A 22,995-nucleotide genomic window follows, 5' to 3' on the forward strand; every position below is an offset into this window, starting at 1 on the left:
CAAACCACATGATTAATACTATTTCTGTTACTGTCTTTCTAAGGTCCTTGACTGTGTGCGAACTGGAGGACTCCTATGCTGTATGTCTTAGTGCAGAAACTGAATGCTGTGTGTGAATCCTACGCTGTGTGTGTGTGTGTGCTGGAGGAAAGCTATGCTGTGTGTGTGCGCGCGTGTGTGTGTGTGTACTGGAGGAAAGCTATGCTGTGTGTGTGTGCGTGTGTGTGTGTGCTGGAGGAATGCTATGCTGTGTGTGTGTGTGTGTGTGTACTGGAGGAAAGCTATGCTGTGTGTGTGTGTGTGTGTGTGTGTGTTGGAGGAATGCTATGCTGTGTGTGTGTGTGTGTGTGTGTGTGTAGTGGAGGACTCCTATGCTGTGTGTGTGTTCCCTGGAGGAATGCTATGCTGTGTGTGTGTGTGTGTGTGTGTGTGTGTGTGTGTGTGTGTGTGCTGGAGGACTCCTATGCTATGTGTGTGTGCTGGAGGACTCCTATGCTGTGTATGTGTGCTGGAGGACTCCTATGCTGTGTGTGTGTGCGCTGGAGGACTCCTATGCTGTGTGTGTGTGTGCTGGAGGACTCCTATGCTATGTGTGTGTGTGCTGGAGGAATCCTATGTTGTGAGTGTGCTGAGAAATCCTGTGCTAAAATGACCCGATTTGAAACTTCTTCCCATAAACAAGTTAATTTTAAGCAGAGAAAGGGAAGCTTTGCTAACCTCACTGCTCTGATTCAGCTCAGGCCAAGTCTGGTTCAGTGATGGCATCGACGGGGACTTGCTTGGAGGTGCTTCTGCAGGAGAGCCCGAATAACCTACCTCACCCGGCTGGTCCCCCACATCTGCAATTTAGACACAGAAAGTTCCCATCAACAATGTATTTTAGTTTGGGTCCTTTATTTATGAGTAACTAATAGAGAATTTTGCATAAAAGCAAGTCAGAAGTAAACAGAACAACTTTAGACAGACAGTGATCCAGCAAGGCTATGACTTAGTCTCTGAGAGCAGATATAGATCCCTGTCAGCTTCCCGAAACACATCCTCGGAGCACTGGCCAGCAAGAAGTCTGAAGGGTGACATTCTCTGCTCCAGTGAGTTTTGGGATATTCGGACCCCTGTGTGTGCAGACCCTGTGTGCCTGCAGTCAAGGATTGTGATGTCCCACATTAAATAAACTTTAAGTCAGTTTCCCCAACACAGCATGTTTCTTCAGTTTACTTGAAATTACTTTGAAACCTGCCGATTCACTAACATTTTCTCTAAAAACCTTACTGTTACCATAAAGCTGTACCCCGAAAGGGATACCTATCCATGAGAGAAAGTGGAGTCAACAAGTCCAGATGAAATGTAAGTCTTTGTATTTGCTTTAGGTTTTGTTTTTTGTTCTGTTTGTTTGTTTTTTACTTTTGCCTGGGGCTTAAGCCCACAGCCTTGTGTTTGCTAAATATATGCTCTTCCTACCACTGAGCTATAGCTGAGCCCCGAAACCTATGCTTTCTCATTGCCCTGTTTCATCATGTACACTGGCGTTTCTACACTAAAGTGAGATCACTACAAATCCATGTTTCAATTTTAAAATGGTCTTTAAGCATGTTGAGATATCATATTCTACTTTGAATTTCACATAAACCTTAAAGTATCTCTGATTACACTTAAAACAGACCGAATTTTAATGACAACTAAACCTCAATTTTCCAAGTATTACAGAGCTTGGAATCCTGTTGGTGTCCCTACCAACAGGAACACATAATGAAACATAATTCTACCATCTGTTCATTTGACCATGGGAAAACAGAACAAACTGTTCCCGAGTTTTTCCATGATAGTGTCCTATGACATTTTCATAGAACACTGCCATTCTTTTTTGGAATCAACTGCTGATAAAACATAATTCTTTAGATTTGATTATGCAGGTATGTTTTTCAAAACCAACTTTCAAGGAAATAGTACAATCCCATGCCCATAAGCTTAAGAACTTCTTAGCATTTACTAACTTTTCTGACAAAAAGGTTGTGATAGTAACAAATCTGCTTTTCTTTTTTTAATTTATAATTTTTATTTGTTTTATATTTCATGTACCATTAAAATAATATTTTATTCTTTAAATCACAAAGATATTTCCTTTATTATCCACTTTCTGACACAGTAAATATCCTAACATCTAAGATTTGTCTGACTCAACGAACTGACTGTTACAAGTAACCATTATATTGTGATAAAAAAAAAATCACATATACATAAAAGATTTATTCAAATACAAGACAAATAAATGGTCTATAATGTTATGATGCAAAAAAAAAAAAAAGTCATTATAATCTCAGCTTCTACAATGTAACTAACTTTCCAGCAACTACATCTGGGTTTAGTGTGGCACCAAAGAATATCCACAGTACCTGAAAAGATTGTACAGTAGTCTTTTCATTTATCGTGTGAGACTAGATTTTGTGTTCTTCAAGAGTTGTCGAACGGTTTTTTGTCCTAATGTGCTAGATAGTAAGTTTCTGGAACTCTGTGTGCCTTTTTGCAACTATTGCAATTCCACTACTACATTCAGTGGCTGCCACAGGCAACTTATAAGAAAATGGCTATTTGACTCAGGTTCAGGTTTATTGATAATCACTAAACTTAAATTTTGAAAATTCACTGTATTTTCATTTATAATAAAATACTGCCTTTCTTCTAATTTTTTAATGATAAAATTACTCTAGGGGCTGGGGCTGTAACAGTTTGTAGAGTCTTTGCTAGAAGAAGAAAGGCAATATTATTATTACTGGGAATTGCTCTACTTCAAGACCCAGCTATGACCCTTCTGGGCATAAGATGCCCAAAAGACTTCCCACCACACCACAAGAACATTTGCTCAACTATGTTCATAGCAGCTTTACTCATAATAGCTAGAAACTGGAAACAACCTAGACGTCTCTTGACTTAAGAATGGATAAAAAAAAAAAAAGATACATTTACACAATAGAATATTACACAGCTATTAAATACAATGACATCATGAAACTTAAAGGCAAATAGATGGAACTAGAAGAGATCATCTTGAGTGAGGTAGCCCAGACCCAGAGAGATAAACCTGTTATATATTCACTCATAGGGTAACCATGCTACAATCCAGAGACCTAAAGAAGCTAAGTAACAAGTAGGACCCAAGGGAGGATGCTTGAATCTCACTCAGAAGGGGAAACAGAATAGACAACTAAGGTGGATGGATGAAGAGAACTGGGCAGGAGAGTGGTTGGGAAGGGAAACAAGAGGGATCAAGTGTGGGAGAGAGAGACTGGAGAGAGAACCGGGAGAGAGAACAGGACTCAGTGTGTGTGAGGTATGCCCATGATGAGCTAGAAATATACAACGGAAACTCCCAGGAATCTCTAAGGGCGATCCTAGCTAAGACTTTTAGCAACAAGGGTTACGGCACATAAAATGGTCACCTCCTGTAACCAGGCAAGACTTCCAATAGAGGGACAGGGATACCAGCCCAGCCATAAAACCTTCAACCCACAAATTTTCCTGTAAGGATAAAGAGGGAGCAGGAAGCGAGGGAGTGGCCAACCGATGACTGGCCCCTTTTGAGTCCCATGCCACAAGAGAGAGGCCACCCCTGATACTATTCTGTTATACCTGCAGACAGGAGGCTAGCATAACTGTCATCTAAGTGGCTTCACGCAGCAGCTGATGAAAACAGATGCAGAGACCCACAGCCAAAAACTAGGAGGAGCTCTGGAAATGAAAGAGGAAGGAATGAAAGAGGCAGAGGAGCTGAGGACACCACAAGAAAACCTACAGAATCAACTAAACCATAAGGGCTCAGAGACTGAACCACCAACCAGAGAGCATGCATGGGACAGACCTGCGGCCCCTACACATATGTAACAGATGTGCAGCTTGGTCTTCATGTGGGACCTCTAATAGCAGGAGCAGGGGCTGTCTCTGACTCTGTGCCTGCCTTTGGATCCCTTTCCCTAACTGGATGGCCTTGTCTAGCCTCAATAAAAGAAGATGTGCCCACTCCTACTACAACTTGATATGCCAAGGTGGATTGATATCTATGGGGGTGGGGGTCTCCCCTTCTCTGAGGAGAAAGGGAGGGGCATAAGGGGAGAGGAGGTAACAGGGAGGGACTAGGAGGATGATCCTCTGATCAGGATGTAAAATGACTAAATAAAGTAATTAATGAAAAAATATGTCTGAGAGGATAATAATATAAAACTGTGTCTGTCTGTATTCAGGAAAACAACCACAAGAATCCACCTCATCTTGGACGTAACCCAGACCCAGGAAGACATGCATCATATATATTCACTCATAAGTGGATATTAGTCCACACTACAATACAGAGACTGATGCACCAACCAAGGACCATGTATGATGTGGACCTAGACCCCTGCTCAGATGTAGCAGATAGGCAGCACCGTCTCCTTGTGGGTCTCACAATATGGGGAGCAGGGACTGCTTCTGGCACGGGCATGTTGATCACTTCCCCCTGGTGGGGCGGCCTTGCCAGGCCACAGAGGAAGAGGAGGATATAGGTAGTACAGATGAGACTTGATAGGCTGAGGCCAGATGTTAGGGAAGGAGGGCTCCCCTTTCTGAGGACCAGGGAAGGGAGGGAGAGGCTATGAAGGAGGGAGGGTGGGACCGGGAGGAGACAAGGGCGGGAGCTACAATCAGGAGGTAAAGTGAACAAAAAAAAAATATAAATAAATAAATAAAGAATCCACCTCTCTAAAATGATGGTTTCAATACATCATTATAAATTAAATTCTTCATTATGCAAAAGAAAAAGTCTACATATAACTCAAAAGCAATCTGAAATCCTTACTCTGCCTTAAGAAGTACACACAAAATAAAGTGTGACTGATCTATGAATTAGGTGCTTAGCAAATAGCACATGGCATTATTATCATTATCACTGCTGTTACTGATAAAGTATTATTGTTATTAGATCTAAAAGCAATAAATTAAAGGAAAGAAGACTTTTAATTAAAAAGCAACAAAAGACCCAAAATACCCACAACATTCTCCACATAAAAAGAGAAAAAAAAATCCCAAAATTCTTATGGAATCAGCAAAGACTGGGTTAGAATTTGTCCAAGGAAACAGTTCTCTGGAGGAAAGTGACTGTGTGTGCAACGGCTTCTGGGTAACTTCTCACTGTCTAGGAAATGATGAGAAAGACAGACCATGTATGTTCTTAGGTTAACAAATGTGATCTTACAGGAAAGTGGCTACTTAAGAGCTAAATTTAGCTTTAACTTCCCTCTTTAAAGCACGATCTTTTATTACCATGCCTGAAAGAAAGCTTGGACAAGAGCACTGAAGACAATGAAGAGCTTTACCGTTAGGTTCACTGGGAATGTAATAGCCCATTACCTCTTATTCACTTGGAATCTAAGAAGAATATATGCACATTCAACAGTTTTAGTCTCTCTCCGTTTAAAGAAATAGGCATCCATACTCTCGCTAATTATTACATATAGATCATATTATTACACATAATAGTATTCCCCTAGGTCAAATTCAAAATTTCCAGATTTTTTTAGTATTCAACCCCCTATCTAATGTTTATTATTATGAAGGTCTAATAATGAATCAGATTACTCCCTTCAAAATATTAAATAGAAAAGGCTTATAATGGACACTATTACCTAGTTTAGCAGTACACCACACAGTCAGAAATAGCAAAATAGTAACACTGAAATTCTCTCCAAGCCTGATGCAGGTGCCATGGGTAAAAAGGAAAAACTTCTGTTTTCTTTTTTCATTTTACCTTGAGATAGGGTCTAATGCTGCAGCTTAGGCTAGAAGCTTGCAGAAAGCTTCCTATCTCAGCCTCCCAGGTGCTGGGATTCCAAGTGGAATATATGCCCAGCCTTCTGTTCTCTATTAAAGTTGAATAAGTAATAATGAGCCTGGAATGTGATGTGTAGGCCAGCGTGGCCTAAACTCAGAGAGCTGGCGCTCGAGCACGAGGACAGGGTTAAAGGCGCGCATTACTCTGCTTGACCAAGTCTGGGTTCTTGACAAAAAGGCTTAAGCTACTCAACTTCACTTTACCATCTATCTTGATTTCCTTTTCAAAATGAGGTACCATGTATTCATCAAAGCATACAACCAGCTCTCAGTGGCTACCAATCTCACCTGCTGAATCTTCCAAATCAATCAGCTTGGGCATCAGGCTTTCAGGGAGTTTTTCTGGTAAGTCATAGCCATTTTTTCTAGCGACCACCAGATGAAAAGCAGCACAAAACTCATCCAGTGTCAATGCGCCATCTTTATCAAAGTCTGAGAGTTCCCTGGAAGGCAAACCCACCATCACCACAGTTTGCTTTGGAGCCCCTCATTTATCAAGAAAAGAAGATAAAATATTTCTTTGACAAGGAAGTTTTAAAAAATCATTAATTTGTAAAATCCCATGGTGCAAAGAGGTATAACAAAGCAAATATATCAAAATTGTAATAGAATCAATGTGATAGGCATCTGAATGCTCATGGAATGATCCTTTCAACACCTCTACATGCTTAACATTCTCAAAGTAAACAGGAAAAATATACTACAAAATTAAAGTCATCAAAATATAACCTTTAACTCCTATATATCTTATTAATAGAGTTTAGTTCAAATAACAGATATTAAACAAACATGGAAATTATTTAAAACTCCCTTTTTATTATCAAAGTTCAGCAGTTTTAAACTTTAAGAAGATAGACTGGCTAACATTTAATAGGAAATACGGCCTCTGCCCTGTTGTCCTTGTCCCCTGTACCGAACCCATGTGTATATGTGTTTTAATTTTTGAGACAAAGTTTCACTATATAGCCCTGACTGATGTTAAACTCACAATAGTCCCATCTCCTCCTAATGAAAGCTGCAATTACAAAGCCTACACCACTATGCCTGGCCTCAGAGAAGAATAATGATATAAAGTAGAAATAAAGTTTATGTGATCATTCCATTTTTTAAAGGTATTTGTGGTTGGTTATAATTTGTGTTCCAAGGACTAATTCCAATTATGTGGCAGCTGTCCCAAGAGTCTTAGACTATGTTTACCATGAGAGCTAAGCATTGTTCTTATTTCTTAGCTAGATATAAACTTGATGAAAACCAGGAGAAATTGACACAGGCAAAGTAACAGTTTTTCCATGCAGGACACTGGAATAGGAGGAAGCCAACACAGTTTTAGTTTTAGTTCACAGGAATTTCTCTAACTAGTCTCATTTATTTCTTTCCAAGAAAGAGATGCTCATTGTCCTTGGCCACACTGGGTTCTCCAACGGCACCTAAAGAATGTCAAGTCTAGTCCTAGTTTGAAGGTTCTAAAGTTTTAAGGTGCCAGAAGTTCATTTGAAACAACCCACATGAACCAACTGGTATACTTACCAAATATGAGAAAGTTCAAGAATAGGAAGTTTTGATTTTGTAAAAAACTCTTTAGCTGCAGATCCTGAAATATTAAAACAATTTTGTTTAATGTTATTTTGAACACACAGCTCCAAGAATAGGAGGTAATGGTCTTAGGCTGGGGAAAAGGTAACATTATAATGTAAAATATGTAATGTTTTGTTTCCCAGTGACTATAAAGTCCTTTTAATGTGAGCAAGTAATTAAAATCTAGAATCAACAAAACAATGTCTGTGAGATAATGAAATTGAGACATTTTCCTAGCCCATCTAGAAGAACTTCTGTTTTCAACGACTCACCTGGAATAAATCCGTTTAGATCAGGCTGAATGGTTTTAAACTGATTTACATAATACTGTCTTTGTTCATCTGTTATTTTCCAGGGATCATCATAACTACTGGATTGCCTACGAATTTCATTGGCAGTTGTAGCTGAGGCTACAGTTCGTACTGTTGTCTGGTCCTGTAATGAAACATTTTTTCCTCAGTACAGTTTCTATCTATATGCTTATATGGACCAAGATTGCTATGTTATTTTTGTGTGAAAGCAAAATTTACTTTTTTCAGAGTATTTAAAAGTTAAGAAGTTATCAGCAAACAACATGTTGTTATGGCCAGGTTATTGGATATGCTTTTGCACAGTGATTAGATACATGTGTAGAATGATAGCATTTATGTAAGCAACAGAAAGTTATGAAAAATGTGCTAAGAAAGCCAAGCAAATATATAGAAATCTCAGATGTAGAAATCTTTTAAAACTTCACTAGAAAATTAGTAACAGAAAGAAAATCAGCTAAAACTTAGTGAGACATTCCATGCGTGACAGACTTGAAGAGACACCACAAAGCAGAGTTCTCAATTTGTTCATAATAAGAATGAACTTGCATTTGCAAAATCTGCAACAGCAAAATATAAAAACAATGATTGCAGTGATATTTTGAATGAAGCAAATAAAAATGCAATTCCAATAAAATGTCACACCTGGACAGAAGCAGGATGCATGGTTAAAAGAGTACTGGTTGGTGGAGCATCGGCAAAACTGACCCAGTTTTCTTGAGGTGGAGGGGGAGAATGGCCAGACCACACCGCATCGCCAGCAGAAGAGCCTAAAAGGAAAATGGATGACCACACTGACTCACATGTGAAGAGACAAGAAGTTATCAGGTTTGACTTAGGGTTACAATGAACAATCATGTATATATTGAGATAGTTTCATTTGCTCTCTTATTTTAGAGAAACAGAATCCTTTCTGCTCAATTAAAAATATTTCATTTTAAGCTTTTTATTCATGTCGTGCTTTCCTTGTCAATATTAAAATCTCTACATATACAGTAGTGTAGGGAGTAATTATCCATTTTACCATCAGAGTATCTGGAACCCATAAGCTTTTGCCTAAATGTCACAAATATAACTGCTACTTTTCAACATTATGTGTCTACCTATAACCTTCCTACCTATAAACCTACCTATAAACTTCATAATTGAATCAGCCCCCATTTAATTTAATCTATAAGAAAGAATGAATTGGGAATAATTCTTAGGGAAATGTTATGGTTTTCCTTTAATTTACAAAGTTAAAAACACAGTATTTCTAAAGAATGTCTAAATACCTGATTGTGCGTCACCAAAAGGAGACCAGAATGGCCCTGGTCCTGCAAGAGGTCTCTCGCTGTTCCCCCCACTGGGATGGCGGCTGTGCTTCCTCCATGTGTGCGGAGAAGTTGGTGGGGACTGCTGGGGTGAAACTACTGGAGATGCAGGTTCCTAGGGGGAAAATGTTCTTTAAATTTTTTCATTTTGAGATGACATTTTAATTATCAAATACCAACAAATGTTTGTAAGTAAACCACCCTCAGGACATTGGCTGATGACAATTACATACGTGTAACTACCTGCTGATCTGCAGATGGACGAGGCTGAACCGCATCATGGCTTCCAGATCCCTTCTTAACTTGGCCCCTGCCAGGAGGAGGGGGAATCACACCAGAGTAAGAGCCCTGGTTTTCAGAATCTGAAGAATATGAGGCTGCAAGGCGAGATTCTTGTTCATTCTTTGAAGCGACAAATCGTGGAAGAGGAAGATCCTTTACTGTTAACCACAGAAATGATTACATGTTCAGTATTTCTTACCTGAAATACTTGGGACCAAGTGTTTCAAGTTTCAGGGTCTACCAAAAAATCTGGAATATTTTCATGGACTTTATAAGCAGCCATCTCTTAAATGTCTATCGAGTGTGTGTGTGTCTGTGTGTGTGTGTGTGTGTGTGTGTAAGTGTAATAACTGCATCAATCCTGCAAAGTTCCCACTTACAAAGAACCTGAGGTTCTGAGACTGCTGAACTTGGGCTGCTCTTAATGGTACTAGGTGTTTTAAGTAAGATGTTATAGCCCAGACTAAAGGACAGGTTATTCTGAGCGTAGCTTAACTTAGATGAAAATTCCTTGTGGGCCCACCACCATGCCCAGCTGAGTGCATGGCATTCTATCTACCCATTTCAGTCTGGCTTATTACTCTGTTACTGCCAATATTCTCCAAAATTTTTGAATAGAGGACAAAAAGCTGATGGAGTGTCTGAAGGCTAATCACAGCTCATTCTTTAGAGCAGTACAAACTACATTTTCAGAGTAAAGTGTACTTTTGGCCAGTATAATTGGTTTCATCTCAGTTTATTATTTCATTTTCATTTCATTTTATTGAGACAGGGTCTCACTATGTAGTCCTGGATGGCCTAGAACTTGCTTGCTAGGTAGACCAGGCTTGCCTTGAACTTACAGAAACCTCCTGTCTCTGCTTCCGGAGTGGAAGGATTAAAGATGTATACCTCTCAAGCTTGACATGGCTCTTTGCTTCTTTATAGAACCCCACCTGAAGGAATAATACTGCTAAGCATGTCTAGTGTGTGTGTGTGAAGAATCCAAAATTCTCAGAGAAAAACTTAAGTTTTCAATGAAAGTAGAAGGTGGTAAGCCAGAGGATCATAGCGAAAACTTCCAGGTGATAGCGGCTAAGCTATAATATTACAGGGGTTTCCTCAGCCTGTTAGTAAGCACCTGTCATCTCAGCAGATAGGAGTTGCAGGTCCTGAGTTTGAAGCCAGCCCAGCCTACACAGTAAGACTGACTAAAGTAGCTGAATAGTACATAAATTCTTACTTTCTCTTTTCCCCTTTCTCCATGGAAAGCATAAAACTACTCTTGGGCATATCTCTTTATAGAATGTCTATTTTCTTTTCTATCAAAAAGCCTCTAATAGCAGAAAAAAATGAATTATCAAGGCAAACTTCTAAGGTAGGCAAATGAAGTTCCAGTCTGCCAATACTTCTTTAATATTATTTCTATTAACCAGAATGGTTTGGCTTTGCTCTTTTTTTAAAAAACATTTACTTTTTAATTTTCTCCCCCCTCTCCTTTCCTCCTTTTCCCCTCCGCCATCCATGTGTGCAGCACGTGTGCCTCTACATGCACATGAGCATCATAGTGCAAATGTGGAGGTCAAAGGACACTTTATAGAAGTCTGTTTGTTCCTTCTACAATGTAGACCCAATGGTCTTTAACAGGTTGTCAAAACCTTTAGTGGCTAAAAAGTCATCTTGCCAACTCCCTAACCAGAGTTTTGTTAATACTTTCCACATTAAAATGGAGTTTTTCTAAATAAAACACCAGCAATGTAAAATAAGAAAAGCTGGGTGGCTCAGTCATATAATTCCAGCTAGTTGGGATGTTGAGACAGAAAAGCAGCAAACTCAGGCTACAGAATAAGTTCGTGGCCATCCTGAGCAACTTAGTGAGACCCTGTCTCAAAACAAAATGAGGACTAGGGTTATAGTCCACTGAGAAAATACTTGACTGGCATAGGTAAGGCCCTAGTGTGTTCTCTCTCTCTCTCTCTCTCTCTCTCTCTCTCTCTCTCTCTCTCTCTCTCTCTCTCTCTCTCACACACACACACACACAGTAGAAAAATAAGGAAGCTATACATAGAGGTTACTATTTATCATTTACCTTTCTAAAAGTATTTACCTAAATTCTTTTTAGGCACATTTTAGTCAACACTGAAAAACAGTCATTTTACCATTGTTAACAAATATGGATCATGGAGGAATCTGGAAGATAGAGGTTGGAAGACAGCTCAACAATTAAGAACACTTGCCACTCTTGCACGGGACCCTGTTTCAATTCCCAGGACCTACATGGTGGCTCAAAACTATCCTTAACTCCACGTCTAGGTGATCCAACACCATCTTCAGACCTCCACAGGCACCAGACACACATGTGGTGCATGGACATACATGCAGGCCAAACATTCATACATATAAATAAAACTGAAACTAAAATTTAAAAAGCACATCATACATTGGCAGGTTAAGCGTATTCTCAGCATAACAGATAAATATTGACATGCTTTTCTAGTATTTTCACATATTAATAATAAGTCATAACACTTCAAAGTTACAAAGGCCATTATAGTATCAGAAAGACTCGTAAGTACACTGACTTTGGCTTCATCTGTAATTAGAAAAATAGTACCATTTTGGTTACTCCTATATTGCATATTTACCTGTGTTTATACTTTCTACTCTTAATGGGAACCCAGACTGGGCAACAGCTACAAGCTTCAAAGCAATGTAGAACTGACTTCTTCCAAAATAACCAAGTCGTGTGGCACCACAGAGCTCCATGATCTACAAGAGAATACAGTATTAACAACATTAAGATCTATAGCAAGAATTCTTTGTCCAATAGTAATTATCCTATTTGTTTCTAATACTCTGAAATATTTCCCTACTATCTCAAGCAGCAACCAATTCCTTCCAGTTTCATAGTCATATTTAAAAACAATAGGCACTGGTTTTATAGTAATGAGGTCAAAAGCTGTGCATAATTTTAATAGAGTTATTGTTTTTCCCTAGCTGGGTGTAGGTGGTCCAAGCATGTGTTCCCAGTACCTGGAAGGTGGGGGCAGGAGAATAAAGACCTGAAGGTCCTACTCAGCTGTATACTGAGTTTCAGGTCAATCTTAGGCTATGAGTTCCAATCTCAAAGTACCAAAGGAAAACAACTCTTTATCCTTAAGCGTTGTGTTTAAAGAAACAGGATGCCATCTACACTTCTATCAAAAGTAATATGCAATAGACTAGTATGTGGCCACTAAAAATTGTAATCATAAAGGGTATAACATGAAAGACAATGCTAAGGATACAGTGTTTAGGGGGAAGTCACGCTACATAATTAACTGCATAAAAATGAATTTGAAATCCCAGCACTCGGGAGGCAGAGGCAGGCGGATCGCTGTGAGTTCGAGGCCAGCCTGGTCTACAAAGTGAGTCCAGGATGGCTAAGGCTACACAGAGAAACCCTGTCTCGAAAAACCAAAAAAAAAAAAAAAAAAAAAAAAAAAAAAAACAACCAACCAACCAAACAAACAAACAAACAAACAAAAAATGAATTTGAAAACTACCAAATTTCTATCAACTAATCTGTTAGTTGAGATAAGAGATTTTTCCTTCTTATGATTTTCTTAGTTGTATTTAATATGACCATATTCCTTTTCCTTAAAACTTGGAAGTAATCAAGAATCCACATTGGTTGCTACAGTCATTCAACTATTGTCTCCAGACTGGCAACTACAAGGCAAGGAGAATTTCAGATTATGAGATGAAATCATGTCTCAAGAAGATGAAGTAGGGTCTAATATACAGAAAAATGAACTCATCTTAAAATAAGCACCTAGTCTATTGTCTCATCTTCACCACCAGTACAAATTCTTATATGTTTAATCAGGTCAATCATTTTCTGTTACTTGAAATATTCATATAAAGGTAACATATGGTTAAGGTGTTGTGGTATTAAGTCTAAAGAAATTGTTTACAGAACTGCAGAAAAAAAAAGAATATTAGTGGTTAAGTAGTATCACAACAGTAACTGTATGAAATGAAAGGAAAAAAAGGAGTTAGTGTTTTTTGAGTCATTAAAACTGGAAGAAAATTCTTAGCTCTACCACTAAGGGGTATGCACTCCTGAGGGAATGTAAACGGGCAAAGGGAATTTAGAGTGGCAGATGGGACCACTAGAAAAGGACGAGGAAAAATGCAAAATTAGCAAAGGAAACCACAGTTTTAGTGTGATCATTGTCCTAATTCACTCCTTTTTCTGACCACCTAAATGCCTCTTTGGGAATCATTACACATCTTATATACTTTCACTTATAAAACAAATCATCTAAAAGATTCCAGTTAAAGTCAGAAGAGAAAGACCTAAAAAAGATCACAGTCATTTCCTGACTTTCAGGGGAAGATACTCAGAATAGAGTTCAAGAAAGCCAGGATCTCAAGGGAGGGGAACACACAGACAAATGGAACAAGAAAGGAGGAGTAATGGGGAGGTTTATGTACGGAGGGGGTGAGTGGAGGACAGGAAAGGGCAGAGTGGGAAGGATAACTAATGTTAAGGATATCTGAAAAAGCCCTAGGAAAACCTACTATTTAATCAGCTTCATATATATATATGCCACTCTTGCACGGGACCCTGCAACTATATATATATATAGTTTCCATAAGTATATATATTTATTTCCATATAAAAGAATTTAATTGAAGTAACCCTACAAAGGGGATTATACTCTTTCTAGAAGCCATAGGTTGGCAAATTAAAAAGCTCAGTGCCATGTGTTGTTTCCCTTTCCAGGAGCTGGTGGTAAGGGGTGTCCCAGAGACCATCTTTTGCCCCCTCCCTCCCCCACCAAGAAAAAAAAACCCAATACAGGATATTGCTCCTGGTTGTCCCAGAACTTGATGCTAAGCCCTATTCCTGAAGACATATACTGGTAACAGGACACACAGAGATTAAATCCACAGGGTACTGACTGGAAGCTTCCTTCTTGTTGGCTAACTCTCATGTTTCTGAAAGGTGCTGTGCAGGATGGTGGTGTTGGGAGGATGACTCATTAACAATCCTACACAGGTGTGAATCCTGTGAGTTGCAGTAATGACCAGAGTGGCAAGAGATGGCCATAGGTGCAATAGTGTCACGAACATTATAAATTATGAGGTAGCCAACTGCTTTTCATTGTATTTAAGGCCCCTCAACAGGAGAAAACCTGTCTGATACTGTAAATCGGGGCAAGAAGCCATGGCTGGGAGTTCCCAGGCCCTAGAGATGAATCTATTGTTATGCTATGTGCTTGTCGGATCAAAATGCCCTCTTTTAAGTCCTACCTTTTTAACTGTAAATTACTGCAGCTCTCAGACCTCAGGGTTTCTTTATACAATGCCACAAGTGGTCAAAGCATGGCGAGTAAATGAGTTGCTCTGACACAAACACAGCATCTATAGCACAGCCCCTCCCCAAGGCTCAGGCACCACACAGAAGAGCGGCAGGAAGAGCTAAAGGTCAGAGAGGATTAGGGCAAAGAGTCTTCTAGACATGGCAGGACTACTTCTCTCACGAGGACACAGCAACTGTGGCTAACTGAACACTAGCAACCCAGTCCGCATCCTACATGGAGCAGGAAGGGCTCCATGAGCCTCACTCTGACTGAGGAACTGTGAGCTGCCGATGGCGACTGAGGAAACGGGAGACTCAGTGTGAAGGGTATGGTTCTTATTCGGTTGACGTGCAGTGCTGGATGGTTCTGCACTGAGAAGCAAATGGAAGCATAATTGGGAGCAAAAGGTCAAAATACACTGTATGACCTGTATATATAAGAAGCCAAAACCCACTGCTGTTTTAACTTCTATGTATTAAAGCTTACAGTTGAAAGCTACTTCCTGACATCCTTTCCTGATTCCCAACAGTCTTCAGCATCATTTTAATAAATTTTATTATACTACAGTTATTGATCTCCAAACGGTTGTGGAATTAATCCCATTCAATGATATTTACTTAGCATCAATCATGTCTCATTAAAACGGCTGCTACTCCAGCAGGAACAGAACGAAAGGCTAACTGAAGAGGGAAGGTGAGAGGAGAGAAGTTTCAGTGGATAGAGCTGAAGACTCAAGCAGGAGCCGGTACATATCACCTGTGCATGTAGTCCTCCTGGGCACAGAATGTTAGCACTTTTACGCGATTTATCATTTCTTCTGTTTTCTAGCTTTTGGGTTGCCATACCGAAAATATATGTCTGGCTAAACTAGAGTTTGTTTTTGAAATGAAAAGCAAGTTACTCAGTCCTCCTAAAAAAAATCACCTATTTATTGAAAAACTATCATTTCTGCAGTAACTTGAAAAGCCATGTTGCATGTGTTCTGGACTCGTTATACAGCTGCCCTCCACCAGTCTTCTAATTCTCTGAGCTTGATAAGACTTAACTGTGTAATAGGAGTAGGCGAATCCTGTTTCTTTATGCCCCTCCCTCTTGGGCTACTGTCACTTGTTTTTCTAAATATTCTTTAAAATGTCAGAATCACTTGAGATTTTACTCTGGAAGGCGCTCTGCATATAGACTTGCTCCAAAGTGGAGCCATTGCTGTTACTGGTCTTTGTGGAGGTTCTGGTCAGCATCCTGTCACAGCAGCTTATGCTATTGAACTAGTTCCACTCTTAGGAGTTTTTGTTTTGTTTTGTTTGTCTTTTGACGGGGGGGGGGGGGGGGGGGGGGGGGGGGGGGGGGGGGGGCTGTCCTAGTTCTAAAACTATAAACAACAATTTTACCATGTGTATTTTGGGAAGAAAACCACAAGACTGTGTTTCTTCTCTATTCTATTGTAAATTATCAAATGTCCTAATATGGAGCCATGCTTTGATTCTTGGAATTAATTCCTTTTAGTCATGGTATATTGCCTTTCTAATATAATATTTAGAAAATTGTAACTACAATCTTAAACTTAAAAATAATGCAATGTTTGGTTTTTCAACTTTACCTTTATAAACTAAAATAGCAATGGTTACTCTTTCTCTACACTCTGTCGTATTTAACACTTAAACAATCAGGTGCTCCATGAAGAGTTAAAGAGTTCACCTATGACTGTGGACTCAACTCACAGGTGCCTCAGCTTCCTCTGTGCTATTGTAAAGAAGTTGGGTTCTCAGCTATTTGACCATTTCCTACAGATTCATTCATGACTTCCCATTTTTGCTATTTAGTAATTAAGCATCATTCAAGGTAGTCTCTTGTTAGAATTTCTTCTCTAGAGTAATTTTATCCAAATAACAATCACACAAACGTGTGGGCCGTTTACTCCTCCAGTGTCTGGGTACCTGACCACAAGGAGCACTCTTTGGATACAGTCTCAGATTCATTCCTTAGATATCAAACTTCTCTGGGAAACCCAAGGGTAAGCCTTTAAGTTTTATTTTATTTTATTTTAACACTGTAAAGCTTACATGATCATGAGAAAATAAATTAAAGCTAAGAAATTCAAAGTTTCTACAATTCCCATCATAACCATTTCTGTCATATATTCTTCCATTTTTTTTCTATACGTGTATAAATGCACATATAAGTAACATGTTTTAAAAACATACACTCACAGTCTGTGGCTTTATCATGCATAACTCAAAGCCCTTTTTACACCAATAAATAGGTTTCTGTGATGATTAATATTGACTGTCAACTTAATGAGATCTAGAATCATATAAGAGACAAGCCTCTGGACTTGTCTTTGAGAGATTATCTAGACTAAGCTAACTGAAATGGAAAACCCCACCCTAAATGTAGGCAGTACCATTCTGTAAGTTGGGGGTCACAGACTAAGCAAAAAGGAAAAAAGCCAGCTGAGCACAGGCTACCAAAGTGGGTAAAGACATGGTTAGAAACAGAGACCTAATTTCTGCAAACTGTCCTCTGACCTTCACAAGTTTGCTGCAGCGATTCGCACCTGGAATACACATACACAAATAAAAGTAATTTAATGTTAAACACATAACAGCTGATATTAGTGCTAAAATTTTTGGTTGATTATAATGTCCTTCTAAGTAGCACAGAATACTGGTTGTGTGGTCTGAGAGAAGAGAGGCAAGTCAATGCCCAGTCCAGCCCAGCCAATAAAGGCAATTGTTGTCAGGTCTGATAATCTGTGTTTGATCCCAAGGACTCCCACAAGCTATCCTCTGATCACTACATGCTGCGGCTTGTGTGTTAGCACACATCCACACCAATAAATAAGTGTGAAGAATAAAGCATCACTCCTAATACAGTCTATAATTGGCTTCTGTTATAAATGCTCTGTTCACAAAAGTAGTCACTAGTGTTGGGGGTGGGGAAAAGGAAATAAAGTATACTAGCTCACTTGAAGATCTGTAAGATGAGTGGAAGTAGAATGGTAATTTGTTCACTCACATAGTACTCCAAGTTAAGTGACATGACTGTGCATCCGTGTGTGTGCAAATGTAAACTAAGGAAGATAACACACTACTTCATTTGGATGCTGTGGACAACCCATGAGATTGTACTCAATGGTGTTCTACACACAGATATAATCACTTCTCATATACCACCTGGCCACAGTGGACTTTACAGAGCTGGTACTTTAGAGACTCATTCTCAAAAACTACACTTTCCTAACAGCTCATGGGTTTACTCACTAGCAAATATGTAGTTTATTATAACTATGTGTATGTGTATGTAGGGACTGATCTCAGGGCTTTGTGCACACTAAGCACATACGTTATCACCGAGCTATATCCCCAGCTGGATTTTACTATAATTTTTGATGCACAGCCTTTTGTAATATACTTCCATTATCGTCTATCTTTTGTGAACTTGTGGCTTAGGCAACACAACTGAGTCTATTGTGATACAACAAACATATATTACAGGTCTTTAAGAAAAAGCAGCATGTTTTTCTCTCACAGAATGGAAAACTACTGTTTAGTTTGTTTGCTTTGTTCTTTGTACAGATTGGACCTCCCTTGTTGCCATTTTTTTTTTCCCTTAGCAGCAGTCTCTAGTTGTAATCCTATGCCTTGTATGCCGTGAGTTTTAGTTTTAAAACTGCACAAAATAAGGATAGTTCTTTAATAATGACTCCCCCGAATCGTCCCAAGCAAAACATTCAAGCAGCATTTTTATGTCTATGTGTACAAATACAAGGATGGAAGTGTCTACCATGCCTTGAGCACACACAAGGCTAGGCTAATACTCAACAGTCTACAGTTTCTATGCAGTCCTTAAAAATAATGAAGTAGTGGATCCAGGGAGATGGCTTAGCAGAGAAGAGCACTGGCTGCTCTTTCAGTGGTCCCAGATTGACTCACATGGTGGCTCACAACTGCCTGTAACTCAAGGTCCAGTGGATCTTATGCCTTCTTTTGACCCTTTTGAACACCAGGCATGCATACATGCACACAGGCAAAACACCCACAACACAAAGTAAAATTAAAATGACACCAGACTGGAACTCACATGATAACCCCACGGAGAAGGAAAAGCACCAGACTGACCAACTTTCCTAAGGCCAGAGGGCCCAAGCAAGGGGACAGTCAAATTTATGCCTTTCTTCTACCACTCCACCTGCACGTGCTTGCACTGTGACAATGGGGGAGCAGCCATGCCCAGGAAAGCTCTATTTCTATCCTCAGAACGGAAGAGTACAGGGAATGACAAGAACAAAAATGTTGGCTGCAAAGTATTTCCTATTTGAGGTAAGAAAAGACAAGAGAAAAGAGACGCCCAATTCCTGTATGGGTTAACTGTGAGCATCAAAACTCAAAAACCAGAATGAAGAATTCCTGGAAACTCCCCAGTGCTGAGATAGGATCACTTAGGAAACTGTTACACTCTCTCCAAAATAAAATTTTATTAAAAACTTTAACACAATGAAACATAACATAGGACTGGAGATGTAGCTCAGTTGGCCAAATGTTTGTTTAGCATGCATGAAACTGTATTTAGTCTACATCACTATACAAATCCAATGTCTTCTACAGGTCTGTAATCCCATTACTTGGGGGGCAGTGGCAGGAAGATCAGAAGTTCAAGATCATTTCTGGCTACATAGCTACTTGAGATCCTGCCTCAAACAAAATCCATGATCAGGTTTAAAAGTGAGGTAGGTCAGAGGTGATGTTACAATACTTTCCCAGAACTCTATAACCAGAACTCTAAAGGTTTAGGTGGGAGGATTGTGATTTCAAGGCCTATCCAGAATACAGAACAGGCACTGAGAACACATGTCTATGGCCGCCAGGAAGTAACAGAGTAGTGAAACTGGTAAAGTGAGAAAAGTAATGAATTGCTAAGCCCAGGTATTTAGAGAACAGCTGCTACTCAAAAATTTTTACTCTATAATGCCATTGAGTGTGTGCGCACGTGTGTGTGCATGTGTTTCTGTGTGTATCTGAGACCTGGAGAGATTGCTCAGTGGTTAAAAGTGCACACCACTCTTGCTGAGGACCTGAGTAATGTTCCTGGCAACAAAGTCTGGTGATACACTACTGCCAGTAACTCCAGCTCCAGGGGACCTGACAAACCCTTTTGAGCCCTATACGTATCTACACACAAGTGGCATACACAAATAACAGACCAACACATAAATAAAGATAAATACATGTATTTTTGTAGGCTGGAGAAAAGGCTTACCAGTTAAAAGCATGCACTGCCTTTGCAGAGGACCTGAGGACCCAAGTTCAATTCTCATCACCCATGTTAGGTCGTAGCTTGTAACCACCTGTAACTCCAGCTCCAAGGGATACGATTCCTCTGGCTTCTGTGGGTTTCTGCACTCAGCACCCGCCCCAAACACAGACACACATGCATACACATAGTTAAAAATAATAAAAATGTCTTTTTTGAAACCTGTGTATTTAGGTTACTCTACGTTTCCATTTTGGCAAAATGGCAAAAATACAACAATGTATTTCATGGCCCCTACCAAATAGGTAGAGATCGGATGAAAAAGGAAGGTAAGATCAAGTTTTGTATATTATATATGTATATAATAAGATAATCATATCTATGTGTTAATTACTTATTGAACTTACAGAACTATCCTAGAGCATTTCAGCTGCCTAATAATATAGATTCTCAGAAAAAAAAATCAGGCCACTGATGAATCACTGCATATAAACTTTACATAAGATCAGTCATCTGATCTCATCAATAAAACCTAATCTGGCAAGATGACTTGATACTGAGATGGCCGACCAGTAACCAGGATAGTAATTTCTGAAGTCCACATCACCTCATCTTCTACTAGTGCACCAGTTTGAATTCTAATAAGCTCTCCCTTGTTTCTTCAGTGGGTCACAACCACATTGCACCAGAGCCCCTGCAGTACTCACTGTATCCAGCATGATTTCCCCTCAGGCCTTTCCTACTTGCACCTGTCATGCAATTCTCAGCATAACACCATGACCTCAGGGGCTACCTTACTGTTAACTTACTGTCCAAAAAATGACATTCCAGAGAACAGGTAAGGCCACGTACATTCCCAGCAACCACAATGTCCAACAAGGCCAATCTGGATTTGTCAGCACCATGGTAGCCCCTCTCCTTTCCTGCACAGACTACCAAATTACAGTCCTGAAGTACAGATCCAAGCAATTTTATATCTTAAAAGACAAATGTCTAAGGCTAGGGTTCAAGGCTCCCGTACTATAGCTCCAATCTTCCTTCCCATTCTTACCTGGGACAATCATTCCTACCTCTATAATTTCACAAGATCATATTCTGACCCAGATTTGCCTATTAAAGTTATATCTTTCCAACATTACCCACCATCATGATTCTTCGCTTTTCTATACTTTTTTAAAAAGTAGGCTTATTTTACTGTACTTCTAAGATAGGTTGTCACTATGTAGGCAGACTGGACTTAAACTCCCTACCATGTAGTCTTAGCTTTCTGAGGGATGAGATTATAGTTCAGGAAACCACTGGCTTATTTATTTGTAGCTGATACAAAACAAAACCAAAAAGCCACACACAAACAGCAAGTGTATATACTAGTGGCATAAAAGGGTATTTTGACAAATATTAGCATTATACAATATTTAACTCTAGCTAAATATTTCTATCTCCTCAAATGTTTGTCATTTCTGTGTGGTGCAAATGTTCAAAACTCATTTCTTCTCACTTTTTGGGAAATGTAGTACATTAAAGTTCACCATGGTTATTCTATGGTGCCATAGCACACCAGAACTTCTCACTTCTAACTAACTCCTTCCCTGGCTCACCTTCATATTCTCCCAATGTCTGGTAACTAGTATTCTAACCTCAACTTCTGAAAATCAGCTGTTTGGATTTAGTGTGTGAATAAAATCACAAAGCATGTATCTTTCTTAGCGTAGTGGTTCTTAGTTCCACCCCTGCTCTCACAAATGAAAGGGCTTCATTCTTTTACATGGCTAAAGAGTATTCTAGTGCATATATGTACCACTTAAAAAAATCATTATTAGGTGATGAAATGACACTTCAGTTGTTTCCATTTCCTAGCTATTATGAATAGTGTTGTAATAAGCATGGGAGTGCAGAGGTCTCTGAAATACTTCAATTTTTCTTCAGTAGTGGGATTGCTGTGTATGTGTTGGGACTGATCTTTGTGTGTGTGTGGGGGGGGGGGTTGGTGGTGGTGGAAATCAAAGGTCAATCTCAGATGTCATTCCTCACTCACTGTCTACCCTGGAGCTAACCAAGCAGGTTAGGCTGACACCAGTGAGCCCCAGGGATCTGCTAGCATATCTAGGCTTTGCCCCACAAATATGAAACCTAGGTTCTGATGACTGCATGGCGAACACTTTATTCCCCAGCCCAACTCTCTTTTTTGAGATGAGGTTTTGTTGTGTATCCCAAATGACTTTGAGTTCACTATGCAACCCAGGCTGGCTCAAACTTACACCCTCCTTCCTCAACCTGACTGCTAAGATTACAGGCTTGTGCTGCCACACCCAGCTGTCCTGTTTTCCATCTCGTATTAACTTGCTTTTGCACCAAGAGGATGGAAGCCTCCCTTTTCTCCATACGCTTGCCATCACATGTAGAAAAACTAGACCCGTCTGATCCTCATTTACAATAACAACAACAATAAACCCAAAATGAATTAAAGACTTAAATATAAGAACATGAAAATACTTCAGGACATTGGAATGAACAATTATTTCAGAGGGCACTGACAATAGGGGGAACAAAAGCAAAACCAGAGAAATGAGACCATGCTAAACTAAGGAGATCTGCAAGCAAATAAAACAATCAATAGTGAAAAGATGACTCTCAGAATAGGAAAAATGTTGGGGAACATCCCAAATATATGAAGAGCTATAAAACCTTAATGGGAAAAATCAATCTAACTAAAAGTTGGCAATAGATCTTAACAGATATTTCTCAAGGGAAGACACCCAAGTGACCAACGGACCAAAAGTTACTATACAACATCCTGTAACCTGCCCATCCAACACTATGACCAAATAATCTTTTTTTCCTCTTAAAGCTCCAAGTGCTTCCATTTGAATTATCTGAGTTAGCTATATAATTATATGATCCTGCATTCCTTGTACAAACTACTTCTGGCCTCCCTCATGCCACTCCACACTGGAATGCAAAGCAAGCTCCAGCACTTTCTATGCACATGGTTATGTGTGCTGAGGGGAGCCATTTTCTGTGGTGCCCACAACCCACATTATATAGCAAGTTCATTAAAAGTTAAACATTTTACGAAAATAA

General features: G+C 39.4%; 1 protein-coding gene across 4 annotated transcripts in view; it reads right to left on the reverse strand.

The window, feature by feature from the left end:
* The window catches only part of Reps1 (RALBP1 associated Eps domain containing 1), a 67,894-nt gene that overhangs the window by 20,112 nt on the left and 24,787 nt on the right, over positions 1-22,995 (reverse strand). For all 4 annotated transcript variants that reach the window (XM_051164587.1, XM_051164586.1, XM_051164585.1 and 1 more), the window contains exons 2-9: positions 11,959-12,082; positions 9,296-9,492; positions 9,014-9,167; positions 8,385-8,509; positions 7,704-7,866; positions 7,384-7,447; positions 6,145-6,299; positions 718-839 (exon numbers count right to left, since the gene is read on the reverse strand). In XM_051164587.1, the coding sequence (XP_051020544.1) occupies positions 718-839; positions 6,145-6,299; positions 7,384-7,447; positions 7,704-7,866; positions 8,385-8,509; positions 9,014-9,167; positions 9,296-9,492; positions 11,959-12,082 (1,104 nt within the window). The remainder of the gene's footprint in view (positions 1-717; positions 840-6,144; positions 6,300-7,383; positions 7,448-7,703; positions 7,867-8,384; positions 8,510-9,013; positions 9,168-9,295; positions 9,493-11,958; positions 12,083-22,995) is intronic.

Source organism: Acomys russatus, chromosome 21 (genome assembly GCF_903995435.1).
Source record: "Acomys russatus chromosome 21, mAcoRus1.1, whole genome shotgun sequence".
NCBI classification, from domain to species: domain Eukaryota; kingdom Metazoa; phylum Chordata; class Mammalia; order Rodentia; family Muridae; genus Acomys; species Acomys russatus.